Here is a 13,429-nt window from a genome sequence, read left to right as displayed (position 1 = left end):
GTAATCGCATTAATATAAGCGGTAGAGAAAAAACCTGGCGTGATGGAAGAAAACTCACTGCACTTTCAGAATCAGCATACCTATTTTAGTGTAAATAAGCTTTTATGATTTCAAAAAAGTCAACAAAAAATGTGTTCACAATTGTTCCCCAGTGTAATACAAAGTAGGTGCCCATGTTTTCAGTCCGATAGCCAGAATCATTAAACCCACTGTATCTGAACACCCGGTCATTCTAAATCTGCCCCAGCCTGTGACTAGACAATGAAAGAAGAACCAGAACAGCTATCAGTCCATCTATCGGTCATTTGTTTTCTTTCTGCTATATACATGGATATACTTTGATTACAGGGCAGCATTACCTTGTATTTATTATCTGCATAGCAATCAGCTTTAAGTACCAGCTAAGAGTCAGTTTAATAGAATCAAGATGTACTAGCGTAAGATTCCAGCAAATAACAAAATATAGAGGTTTAGAAAACAAGTTATACCACATAGTTTCTTTTCCAACATTTGCTGCTGTTTTTTATTCAAACCCCTCTCAGTGCAGCATGAAAACTGCCAACTTAGGGCATTAGCTAGGAGAGCCCAAGGGGCAGCTGGAGGGTTAAGGAAAAACGTCAAATCCTGTAAAATAAAAAAATAAAAAAAAGTAATTTATATTGACAACTAAGTCATTATTCCCATTGTCAAAGCACAAACTGTAAAAGACTTAAGTTCCACAGAGCCAATCTCATCTGTATCAAAAACCTGCGGAGCCCATTTGTATATTATATAATGCATCCTGGGATATACTAAATACTTTTATGCCCATGTAGATTATTGTCTGTACAATGACATTATATATATATATATATATATATATTTATATATTCTCTGAAATGACTGTGTACCCTTACTAGAATTGAACAGCAAGCAAATGCGAGTCTTAATACAGCCACATTGTTAAAGTTTTTCATCCCTTGGTTTAGAGATGTGAGGTATAGTGCAACTTTATTTATGTTCATTCAAAATTTGACCCTTTTTATGTTGCTAAATTTGTTCAGTTTTTATTCGGGTCACACCAATAGACAGTGCTCATTATGTGCCTTTGTGTAAAATGTATAAAAGTTCCTGTTGGGAGACAAGTGCAGTTATCAAAGAGTTTAAATGAATGCACAACGCCAACTAGTGGTAGCCAACAACCATGCAAAAAAAATCATTTAGGAGAAAGTGGTCCATCATAACTAACTCAAAACTACAAAATATTTTAACTTGTAAAAAGGAGAAAGTAATACAGTATGTTATTAATTTTCCTTTATAAAATTAATGTTTTAAAAATAACATATCATTTTGATCGATAATTTTATTGGCATTTTTGTTATGTTTTGCATGTTAGTATCGACGGCTGCTTTTTGTGCCCTAAGTTTATACTCAGTTTCTACCTGTATTGTCAGGTAAAAATATGTGCCTCAGTTTATACTCAGGTTGATTTATTTGAGTAATAAGGTAATTGTTTAAATTTAGATTTTGTTTATAGTTTTTATGTGATCAAATGTTCAGCCAACAATACAAAATAAATTAAAGCACCTGTTAGGGAATTTCTTCCCATTTACCACTGGTGCAAAGGGCTATTACCTAAAATGTTTTTGCTGGTATACTAACTTTTTTGAATGCACAGATATACACAATTTTTTCTGCTTTCATTCTAATATAAATTCATCCTTTTAGAAAATATTTAGATTACAGAAATATACAGATCTGTTTGAACAGAAAACACAATGGCCCTGATTTATTAAATTTCTAGGTAGGAGACCATACACTTTCATCAGTGAAGCTGGGTGATCCAGCAAACCCAGCTTCACTGATGAAAGTGTATCTTCTCCAGCCTTGGAGAGCTTTAATAAATCAGGGCCAATGTGAAGTATGCTTCGGGTTTTCAGAAATGAAGAACCAAAGCTTTCAATAAATCAATCACTGCTAACACAATACCATCTCAGAGTAAACCTGTACTCCATTGGAAACTTTTAAGAGTCCTGTGTAGTAGATGACAGCACAATATGGTCTATAATTAAGAATGGCTTTCTTACAGGGGCCTGATTTGTTCCAGATTGATGATTAAAACTTCAAAAACTCAAAAACAGAAGCTTCAAAAATGTTGATTGTACAGTAAAAACCAAGGCGTATTAGCCTCTGTAGCAATCTCGCTGACACGTGAGTTGGTAGGCTTCGCCATAAAGTCAGGCCCAGTAACCAGGAAAATGAAATCAGAGATGTGCACAAAAGTGACTTTTAAGGATAAAACAAGAAACTGGTCACATATTGCAGTGTCTGTGATTAAGGTGGACATTTAATTTTTATAGTTCATAATGGAGCTGGTTAATGTTCATGCCTGACCCTTTATGCCTTGGCAGGGAGACAAAGAAGACTCCATGGCTGCAGGAATCATAATAGGATGAAGTAAGAAAATCGGAGCACATATTTGCAATAAATTTCCTAAAGTTGACCCATCTGTACTCAGTAAAGCCTGATTATGTTTTCAAAAATGGGCACATTCTCAAATCTATACTAAATAGAATTGTTGCAACGAGCACCAGATTTGGCTGGAATTGTATTTATCTTCAGTGAGACACACTTACCTTTGGGTCTGTACTTAGCAAATTGAACCAAAGCACTGAAGCCCATGCCCCTGTGAACTGACTGATATTAGAGATCACAACAAATGGTAAGGTAACAGCCTAAGTAAAGAAAATACAAAGAAAATGCAGTATAAGATTTTTATTACCAAATTGGTTAATGCACAGGTGAGAGAATATATAATGTGCCAATGCAAGTTTAAAGTGTGTAGTCTAATAAACATGTCTGTTAGTTAAAACAAATATTCAGTGTATTAGTGATAGAAAATCACGGCAGAAAATCTAAGGACACATAAACTCTGAATAAGTATGTTAGGTTACATAGAACACAATTTCACTATAGCGCCAAATTACAAATATAGTGGTTCACATATGGTTGTAGCATGTGCTGGGTGTGCTCCAGTCTCATGCCTAAGGTACAACTCCACCCGCACTGACAGCTGGATGGGTAAATATACATGTACATGAGAAAGACTCTCCTGATGACACAAAGCTTATTCAAGGAACAGGATTAAAGGAACTGACATTTCCATATAATACAATATGTACCAATAGCTTAAATCATCATTCACCATCTACACAAAACTGAAATGAGTTTTGAGAGGACTGACAATTAAGTATATGCAGATATTCACAACCCATAAGAAACGGCTATGTTATTCCCACCTTACATGCAGATCAATGGTTTCTTTATCTTTAAAGTCAGTCAAGATCATAATTCAAACACTTGGCATGTAAACTGAACAAAAATAACCAATAATTACCTCTAATGTCAATTCGACACCTTCATAATTAAACTGTGTTGTAAATGTAATATTATGTAGCTCTTCCATGACACTGCGTGATCCCTAAAAATAAAACAGAACGCATAAAAAACAGTATTAGCAAGTGAAACCAGGACAGAGCTGAGCAGGTAATTTTTATAAATGTAAAACATTTAAAATAATGTCATATTGATGCAATTTATATACAAAAGTGTTGAGCAAAGCATTTATTCTGCAGTAGGCTGGTATGTGTATGTTTCTAGAATGAAATTATAGCACATACCATTTTGTGCAGTATTGTTTTTTGACAAATTTGCGTTTTTTCCAACATGCCTTTTGCCAAACAAAGCAGCATCTATTTTATTTTTAGCTTTTTTTCTTAATCATCTTTAATTAAGCTTATTTTTGTAGAGATTTGAGTGATAGTAATCCCAGGGACAGATTCCACTTCCATCTTTGAACTTCTGCAGCTTCCTTTGGATATTTCAATGGCCGCTTTTTTGCTTTTCTGACTTCTGTCTTGATTTATTTGGTTACTGACATTCATAATTAGCCACATCTAACACATAACAGCTCTGCCATATTCTTATTCATCCATATTCATATATTTCTTAACACCCTAGTGTTCTAATTCTCTGTGTATTTCCGCGCAAAAAGTGTTACATTTTTTTTGCATGGATATTTATTTAACATTGTAAGCTATAATTCTTAGGCATAATTCACTGAAATATGTCCAATATTTAATACATTTATTACATTTAATAATATACATTAAAAAAAATTGTGAAAAGTAATATAACTGTACACTAGCATATATAATACATATATTATAATTTTTTTATGTATATAATATAGTGTGATTTCTTTGTAATGGACTCAATATAGCTATTTTATGCTGAATCCAATACAAAATTATTTGAATTTCCCGACGATCCTCCCGCCCGCACCCACATCACTGGGAAACCCCGTAGAACGTCGCTGCAGTTCGTGGCTGAAGATAGAAGAGAAAGGACGTGTTCCCAGGACCTGCGGGTACCAGCAGGACGCCGGGAGACACCAACGGAGCAAGGTAAATGTTTTTTTTTTTTTAAGTTTAAGGCGACCTTGAGTGTGACTCAATTACCGATTCAGGCACATGAAATCCACCCCGAGTCACACTCAGGATTACCGCTATGGGGTTAATATCTAAACCCTAACAATAAGCAATCTTTTCTGGTGTTATATATACTTTATAAGTGTTTTATTATATCTGTTTGACAAATACAAAAATTATCTGTTGATCTTCCAGAAATGTTGTACTTTTGGATTCTGCCCCCTCTAAAGCTGTGCACAAATCCAATTTCTGTAGGTGTAAACAATCTTTCCTGAGCATTTCCAGCGACACTATACTACATTATCGCTGTACACATAATGCTGTCCAGTTCTATGGGGAAGGGAGGATGGAGGACAGTGGGAGGCACCCCATTCCATACTCTACCATAGGAAATGATGGTGGGCATTTAGTAATCCATTATGACAGATTGCTAAACAATGGGGGAATGATGTACACACACTAGAACATGGTCAGTGACAGCTATCTAAAATGTGCATGCAGCTTTAGTTCTGAATGACTAGGACAGAAAATATTTTACTGGCAGAATCTCGAGGTGATAATTGAGGAAAATTGGCCTGAAAAAATGCAGTCACCAATACAGACAAATACACAGCGCTTCCAGAAATCCAAAAAAGTATGGTTTAAATCCCAAGCACTGTTGTCCTGTACAAGCCTTCCTATGCTGGCTACAGAACTCAGAATTCCACATGCACAGATTGACTTCTTCCCCAGCAAAACAATGTTGCTGCTTTGGTTCCTAAGAGTAATCCCACACACTGTAGGGAAAGGGTTCTTGGAGATTTACGTCCGGGGGAAGTGGGACATTTCTACAGCAATAGAAACTGACCCAATACTGTATTTTGTATTTAATTTCTTGCTGAAGGAACAAGGTAATAGAAAACCATAATGCTGGGGCATGTTTTAAAAGTAGAAATAGGGTTTGGATTTAAATTTTGGTCATGCCTGTACATATTCTTAAAACCCTCGAACCCAATGCAGATTGGTGCTTCCACAGAACTATACAGTTAGTACCATAAATGTTTGGACAGAGATAACTTTTTTTAATTTTGGTTCTGTACATTACCAAATTACATGTACACTAAATTAATTTTAAATGAAACAACTCAGTGCACATAACACAATCACTTCATTTCAGGGGCTCAAAAGTAATTGGACAAATTAAAAAGCTGAAAATTAAATGTTCATTTCTAATACTTGGTTGAAAACCCTTTGCTAGCAATAACAGCCTGTAGTCTTGAACTCACATCTGGACATCACCAGATGCTGGGTTTCCTCCTTTTTAATGCTCTGCCAGGCCTTTACTGCAGAAGCTTTCAGTTGCTGTTTGTTTGTGGGCCTTTCTGTCTGAAGTTTAGTCTTCAACAAGTGAAATGCATGCTCAATTGGGTTCAGATCTGGTGATTGACTTGGCCATTGACTTGGCCATTCAAAAATATTCCACTTCTTTGCTTTAATAAACTCCTGGGTTGCTTTGGCTGTATGTTTTGGGTCATTGTCCATCTGTATTATGTATTATTAGTGTCCCAGTGCCACTGGCAGCCATGCACGCCCAAGCCATCACACTGCCTCCGCCATGTTTTACAGATGATGTGGTATGCTTTGGATCATGAGCTGTTCCAGGTCTTCTCCATACTTTTTTCTTGCCATCATTCTGGTAAAGGTTGATCTTGGTTTCATCTGTCCAAAGAACCTTGCAGTGCACCCCCTGTATTTACTTTCATGCAGTCTTCTCTTTATGGTAGACTTGGATATCCTTACGCCTACTTCCTGGAGAGTGTTGTTCACTTGGTTGGCTGTTGTGAAGGGGTTTCTCTTCACCATGGAAATGATTCTGCGATCATCCACCACTGTTGTCTTCCATAGACGTCCAGGTCTTTTGGCGTTGCTGAGTTCACCAGTGCTTTGTTTCTTTCTCATGATGTACCAAACTAGATTTTGCCACTCCTAATATTGTAGCAATTTCTCGGATGGGTTTTTTCTGTTTTTGCAGTATAAGGATGGCTTGTTTCACCTGCATGGAGAGCACCTTTGACCGCATGTTATCAAATCTTCCACATAAGCACCCCCCCCCCCAAATCAACTCCAGGCCTTTTATCTGCCTAATTGATAATGATATAACGAAGGAATTGCCCACACCAGCCCATGAAATAGCCTATGAGGCAATTGTCCAATTACTTTTGAGCCCCTGAAATGAAGTGACTGTGTAAAAAAGGCTTTAGTGCCTCACATTTTTATGCAATCTTTTTGTTCAACCCCCTGAATTAAAGCTCAAAGTCTGAGGTGCAACTGCATCTGAGTTGTTTCATTTAAAATTATTCGTGGTAATGTACAGAACCAAAATTAGAAAAAAAGTTGTCTCTGTCCAAAAAAGTACCTAACTGTATTTCAAACAAATATTCATAACTTTTTGGTCTTCATTATGCTGTTTGGAAAGTTAGGTTCTTAAACCCTTGAGCCCTGGAACCCTTCATAATACCCAAGTGGCACTTCTGCTGCACACATGGGAAATTACCACAACTGGTTGCATCGGACCTAGTGACATCAAAAATAGATGTAATGCAATTTAAATCTAGGTTTTAATACTGTAAAATACTTAAACGTCAAAAGAGTGGAGAATAACTTTAAAACAGTGTAACATCAACCCATTGTGGGAAGTTTTCAATACAAAAAAATGGCATTGAAAAGTTTGGATATGACTGAATACTTACATCATTAGCACCCTTACTACCTTTTCCTCCAACTCCAGCCTTTTGTTCTTTCAATGTCTAAAGGTAAAATAAATAGTCAAAAAATGGCTATATGATATTTTCTTTTTCTAAAAGAGACTAATGCCTAAAACTGTTTAAAGTAAAAAAAAAAAAAAAAAAAAAAAATGCAGTTAGGGTCCCCCCAGCTACTGAAAACACAAAAGTAATTCAGAACCTGTGCACAAACCTACATAAGGAACATACATCAATTAACTGGCTGGTAATTCAATTTCAGTTTGCTAAACCACAGGTACTATTGCAAACACCGACCAATAAGTCAATGTAGCTCAGTAGCCACTTAAAATAGCTTAGTAGTAGCTACTTAAAATTTACAAAAAAACCTCTATAATCATATGTGACACTTTGAGAAGGCAGCACAATAATAGAAGCAGGTGTTTTTGCATTAAGATGCTTTGCATTAAGTTGGGCTCAAAAAAGATCTGTAACAAAACACACACTGAAGGGAAAGTATTAGTTGTCCTCAATATTGGTTTCCATAGCTGCAAAGCAAACCACCATATTTGTTTTACCGATGCAAAGCTCTGCATTGGTGTTAGTGGACACAAGAAAAATCCCCAGCATTCAGGGTGTGATTTGATAGTTTGTGTAATGATCAGATCTAGCACTATTCATCCTAGTTTAGTTGTGAACCCAAGGAAACTAATTATATATAATATATATTTTTACATAACTAGTAGTAGTTAGTTACAGCCAATGAGACTTGTTCTAGTAATATTGAAGATGTCTCATAGTCTATCCATGCTGCTTTTTCAGTATTTTCAACTTTTTACACAAATACATACTTAATTTAAAAAATACTTACCAAATGTTTGTAATCCACCACTAGCCCTTCTCGTTGTACATCCTCTAAATACTTGTCTTGTGGTCCAAGCAAGTTAAATCTTCGAAATCTTTGGAGAAAAGAGGCAATTATGGACTCCAGCTTAAAAATAATTATTAGATCTAGAAATAGAACTAAAAACCACTAGAGTGATGGTCTTACCCTTTGAGACTGGGTGGATTCCTATAGGTGGTAAAAAAGACATATTTTATAAATAAGGCAGAAACAAAAGCACAGATATGATGTATACTGCTATATAGAAATAGGCAGAAAAAAATCTGGTCTCAACTTTTAACTTCTCATTAAATTGTGGAAAATGGCAATGTGCATAAAGCATTAAAGGAAAAAGTAAGATCTTTCAAACTGTATCAGAACAGACCAGGTCTGCACTTTATAACTGCAAACAGTTTTTGGAGCAGGCTGGCTAGTTTGCAAATGTTGGTAAACCTGACTCGCTGAACATATGGTCATTACCGGCAGGTACATTATAGACTTATGAATATTCATACGAGTTGAGAATTTTAAATATCTAGAAAATAATCATACGGATGAGAAAAACTCTAAACCATGCTGAAGTGTCAGTTACAAAGCTAGGTTAAAACAAAAAAAAAAGACAAGTCCATTGAGATCAACCACATGGAAAATAAATAGGTAAACATACAAAAAAAAAACCTGCATATGTACTGACAGAAACATATACACAGTTTATCCAGGGGAAAGTGACAAAATCTTTATAAAGCATGGTTGATTTGTTACAGCAGGAAAGAAATAAAAAATTTTTTTAAAAAAGATAGATACTTCCTGGAACAACAATCTCTAGTCTCATTCCTTCTAAAAAAAATACCCAGAAATGTTAAATCTAAAATACAATTTTTTTTTATTTGCTATGACATTTGCTTAAAAAAATGACAAATAGTTTCTTGCAGTATTGAGATATTTAAAACATACTTATCAATTTTGTAGGAAACCTTCATGTTGTTCTTGAGTTCATGCAGATTCACAAGGAGTCTAAAAGGAATAAAAAAGAATAAGAAGGACATTCATAGTATTATATAGACATGACTATTGAGTCTGTAAAGCACTGCTTAATATAGTTCTGCTATATAAATACGTAGTATTTAAAAAAGGAATTATAATAGTATCACAAAACAATAAAAAAAATCTAAAAAGGAAAGTTGTACAAAGAAAGGATTTGAATTTTGACGCTGGGGGTAAAACAGTAAAGCCTGAAGTGCACATGCACGGGTCTCCGTGATGGCAGCAGCTTAATCAAGCTCTGCACCACCCGATGAAAGAGCAGCTACCAGCAGAGCATCGAGGCATACTCACCTCGCGCTCCAGCTACCTTACATCTTGGGCATTCCCAGGCAACAGGGGCCCACATTCCCAGTCTTCTAGGAAGAGGCAGGCAAAACAGGAATGCCGTTTGGCCTCCGCCAGGCTTCAGTAGAAAATGGTGTCCGCGAGTCCTGCAAGCCCATCCAGCATGACGGAGGCACCCACACGATGGGGATTCTCTTGTTTTGTCAGAGCCCTGGGTCCCAGGAACAACTTGCGATTCTTGAGACCGTTCCTCACAAGGTTACTGTATCGCAAAGCAGCCTTACACAGAACTTGGGTTTCCAGTAGTCCTGAACAGGACGACAGGCATACCTTCTCCACTGAGGAGACGGATCACTCACCTCGTTCCTATCCTGCGTTTTATCCACAATTACTTGATGATGAGGTACTGCACTTTTCCTCCTCTTTTACTTTAGAACATTTTCAGATAGTATTACATGGGGCACTTGAGGCCCAGTTTAAGAGATTAGTGGGATCCCTCGTTAAAGAGATGAAAGAAGTAGACCATGGCACTGCGCAGCTGGAAGACCGCATGACTGATTTTACCACGGTTTTAGAAGACCATGAGGAGGATATTGACTCTCTTAAGTCTGAAATCCAAATCTTGCACCATAAGCTAAAGGATGCTGAAAATTGTACACAGCACTCTAATTTACATATAAGTCACCTTCCTAAACACATTGTGGACTTACCATCTACTATTCTAGCTCTTTTGCAAGAATTAGCACCTTATATACTTGTTGAGCGCCTAGAGATGGATCGAGTTCCTGGGGCTCTCACTAAGCGTCAAAATTCCAGAGTTTGTTAGCTCAAGTTAAATCTCTTCCCCTGAGGAAGCAATTGGATAAAGCTAGACAGAAATGGGATATTTGCCTCAGGAGGACAAGCAAATCAGATGGACCCGTAATAAATACTAAACTGGTAATAAATGCTAAAGTCCACAAAACCTTGTGGGTTGATTTGGAAGCATAATAGATGCTTCCTACAGCATTGGACACCCTACTTTGGATCCCTCAATGTCTGCGCAAGAGATGTAGGTAATCATATCATACAGCATTCTTAAAGAGAGACGAATGATGTTAAATATTCAGTCAAATTAATGTCACCTCACATTCCGTTGGCAACTATAGTGGGTAACCCAGCCATTTCTACGCGATTTGAGGAACCAACCAGGTTTCATGAGTGGCTGCCTCTGGGATATATGCAGAGCCAAGGATTTGATTGTATTCACAGGAGTACACTTATTTGTGTCACCCTTAGATCTAAACTTGGTATTCCTCCCTCAAGTTTTTTCACGTGTTTACAACTGCGTTTCTTTGTTCAGTCTCTGCTTAAATATTACCTATTTTCCCTATCACACACCTCTTTTGCAGGGATATGTGATAGAGACCTTTTGGGTTAAGGGATTATCTCATCAATATATCTATACCTGTTTTCAGTAGAAGTGAATGTTAAACCAATGTATGTGACCGGATGGGAGGAGGATATCGGCCTACCGTTAGATGGCTCCCAATGGGAGCAGATTTTGGACACTGCAGCACATGGCATTATACATGTTGGCGAGCTTTAAAACGCTAAAACAAAGTGCATAAACACAGTAGGAACATTTACATGCGTTTTTAAAACCATCCGTGTGGACCTAGCTTAAGCAAACTGCTGAATGTAACAGTTTAGTAGCACATTGTACCATTTAATGCCAGTCTATAAGCAGAAAGTGGGAATATAAATGAGACTTCACAGAGACAAAGTAAATGTAGCACCTAATTAGAAGCACCTAGCAAAACTAAAGAAGCTGTGAAGCTTGATCATACAGTTAAGAATGGACCTCATTGTTAGATTTTATAAAATCACCCTGGTTTTAAAAATGTTGCTCATTTTTAGCTACTTAGAAAACATGACCATATAAAATGGCCTCTACAGCTCTACAGTTCCAGTAAACATAGATTGGACTCACCTGGCTCTTACAGAGAACTGTGTGCTTGTCTTCAACACCAATGCTCGCTTGCAAGGGTACAACATAATTGGCTGCTTATCTACCACAAAAGATCTGATAGGAAGAATACAGAGTGGATTTAACTGCCATTCTAGCTAGAACTAAAAATACTGGATGTTTACAGGGTAGATTGTAGTGCATAAAGGTAACATTTCTAATGGATGTGATAGGTAACAATGAAAAGAAGGGAATTGTTTATAGTGGAAAAAGACATGAGAGACACAGATAGATGTTTGCAGAAAGTGGACCTATGACCACATTTTTTTTTTTACATTTTACAAAAGAGTGGTTTTTAAAATGACAAGCAAAAAAAAGTGATAAGAGACACTTACATTTGTAATAGACTACACAGCATTTCATTTAGCCTACACTGCAAGGTCTGTGGTTCAGTCTTCAGAGGGTCCCCTTCATATGACAAAAAAGTTGAGAGATCACACAGGCGACGTAGAAGACGTCTCAAATGGAAAAATACTTCTACTGTCTTTGTTATCCTGGATTATGAAAGGTAAATCATAATTTAAAATATTTATATTTTTGATATTTTTTTAAATTATTTTTTACTTTGTTCATTGAACCTAAAAGTAAACAGACAAAAACTTTACAAAATAAAGCAGCAACATTATTCTAAATTGACAATGAACTAGTGGCCATTCAGATGCCACAGTTCGCTAAACAATAAAAAAAACAATATTCTATGAGTATTGGCATAAACTGTAGTTAACATACACTATATGGCCAAAGATTAGCAGACATCTGAACATCCCACCAACACTATATGAAAAACAGAATGTAGGCACCTTCCAATTTATTGAGGATTTTTTGCTCTAGGCAGGTTCATAATAACAAAAAAAAACTTTGTTTCTTCCAACTACTCTTTGCCTCATAAAGTTGAACCCCATTCAATTCATTCTACTGTCAGCAGTCACCATCCCAGGAATGTCTGAGGCCCACAAACCTGGATGGTGCACCCCCAGAAAAAAAATGTCATCATTCCCTGCAAGCTGCAGTGGTGAAACCAGGGGTTGGGGACTCTGTACCTCCTGCATAACGTAGTCAAATGGGGTAAGGACCCAGGAAGCCAACCAACAGTCAGCCTATAAGTACCGTGACAGATGGTCCTCCCACAGCCTCTCTCTTCCCTACCCTTTCACCATCATACACCTTCCTCCCAACCTCATTCCCATTCCCACTACTCATCAATTCTTCCTCTTTTCTCTTGTAGTCTTTGGAATGCCAGAAGTGTCTGTAATAAGCTAATCTCCATCCACAACCTTCTGCTCTCTAAATCACTAAACTCCTTGGCTCTCATGAAATTTGGCTTTCCTTGTCTGACTACCTCTGCTGCTGCACTTTCCTATGGAGGCCTGCACTTCACACACACCCCTAGACCTGGCAAGAGAGTAGGGGGTGATATGGGTCTCATTTTCCGCCTCAACTGTACATACAGAGTCCTTCCTATTTCACCTTCTCTAATTTTCACCCCTCTTGAAGTCCATTCCATCTGTCTTTTCCGCCCCCTAGCCCTCATTCTCAACTGTTGTCTACGCCCCCAGGCCCAGTCTCACAATTTTCAGATAACTTTGCCTTTTGGCTCCCACATATTCTTTCCCATGACCTGCCCACCATCATCCTCGATGACTTTAATGTTGCAGTGGATGAGCCCAACCATCTTTCACCTCCTCCTTTGCACTCACACAAAACATAAAAGTCATCATCCCCCCCTCAAATTGCAAATCTCCCCCTGACATATTTCTAACTGTTAACAACACTGTAATTCGCCCCTCCTCCCCATCTTGGCGTCACCTTCGATTCTGCGCTCTCATTTACCCCCCATATTCAAAACATTCACCTTTCACTTTTCACATCTCCTCCTCCTGTGTCACTGTCTTTACCTGTCTGTCATTTGCAACCCCTATTTATGTACAGTTCAAACCTTCACCCATATATAGTGTAATAAGAGGTGTACAGGATATAGAGTTAAAAGTCAAAGATTGCCTCTTTTCTAATAGTATATGAA

General features: G+C 37.3%; 1 protein-coding gene across 3 annotated transcripts in view; it reads right to left on the bottom strand.

The window, feature by feature from the left end:
• The window catches only part of STAT2 (signal transducer and activator of transcription 2), a 41,111-nt gene that overhangs the window by 10,719 nt on the left and 16,963 nt on the right, over positions 1 to 13,429 (bottom strand). For all 3 annotated transcript variants that reach the window (XM_072408399.1, XM_072408408.1, XM_072408416.1), the window contains 9 exons: positions 11,745 to 11,903; positions 11,374 to 11,466; positions 9,027 to 9,086; positions 8,241 to 8,261; positions 8,061 to 8,148; positions 7,199 to 7,255; positions 3,377 to 3,460; positions 2,616 to 2,714; positions 489 to 624 (listed from right to left, as the gene is read on the bottom strand). In XM_072408399.1, the coding sequence (XP_072264500.1) occupies positions 489 to 624; positions 2,616 to 2,714; positions 3,377 to 3,460; positions 7,199 to 7,255; positions 8,061 to 8,148; positions 8,241 to 8,261; positions 9,027 to 9,086; positions 11,374 to 11,466; positions 11,745 to 11,903 (797 nt within the window). The remainder of the gene's footprint in view (positions 1 to 488; positions 625 to 2,615; positions 2,715 to 3,376; positions 3,461 to 7,198; positions 7,256 to 8,060; positions 8,149 to 8,240; positions 8,262 to 9,026; positions 9,087 to 11,373; positions 11,467 to 11,744; positions 11,904 to 13,429) is intronic.

The sequence above is a fragment of the Pyxicephalus adspersus genome, chromosome 1, assembly GCF_032062135.1.
Source record: "Pyxicephalus adspersus chromosome 1, UCB_Pads_2.0, whole genome shotgun sequence".
NCBI lineage: Eukaryota > Metazoa > Chordata > Amphibia > Anura > Pyxicephalidae > Pyxicephalus > Pyxicephalus adspersus.
The sequence above is the reverse complement of the archived record's forward strand: the minus strand, read 5'-3'. Positions and strand labels throughout refer to the sequence as shown.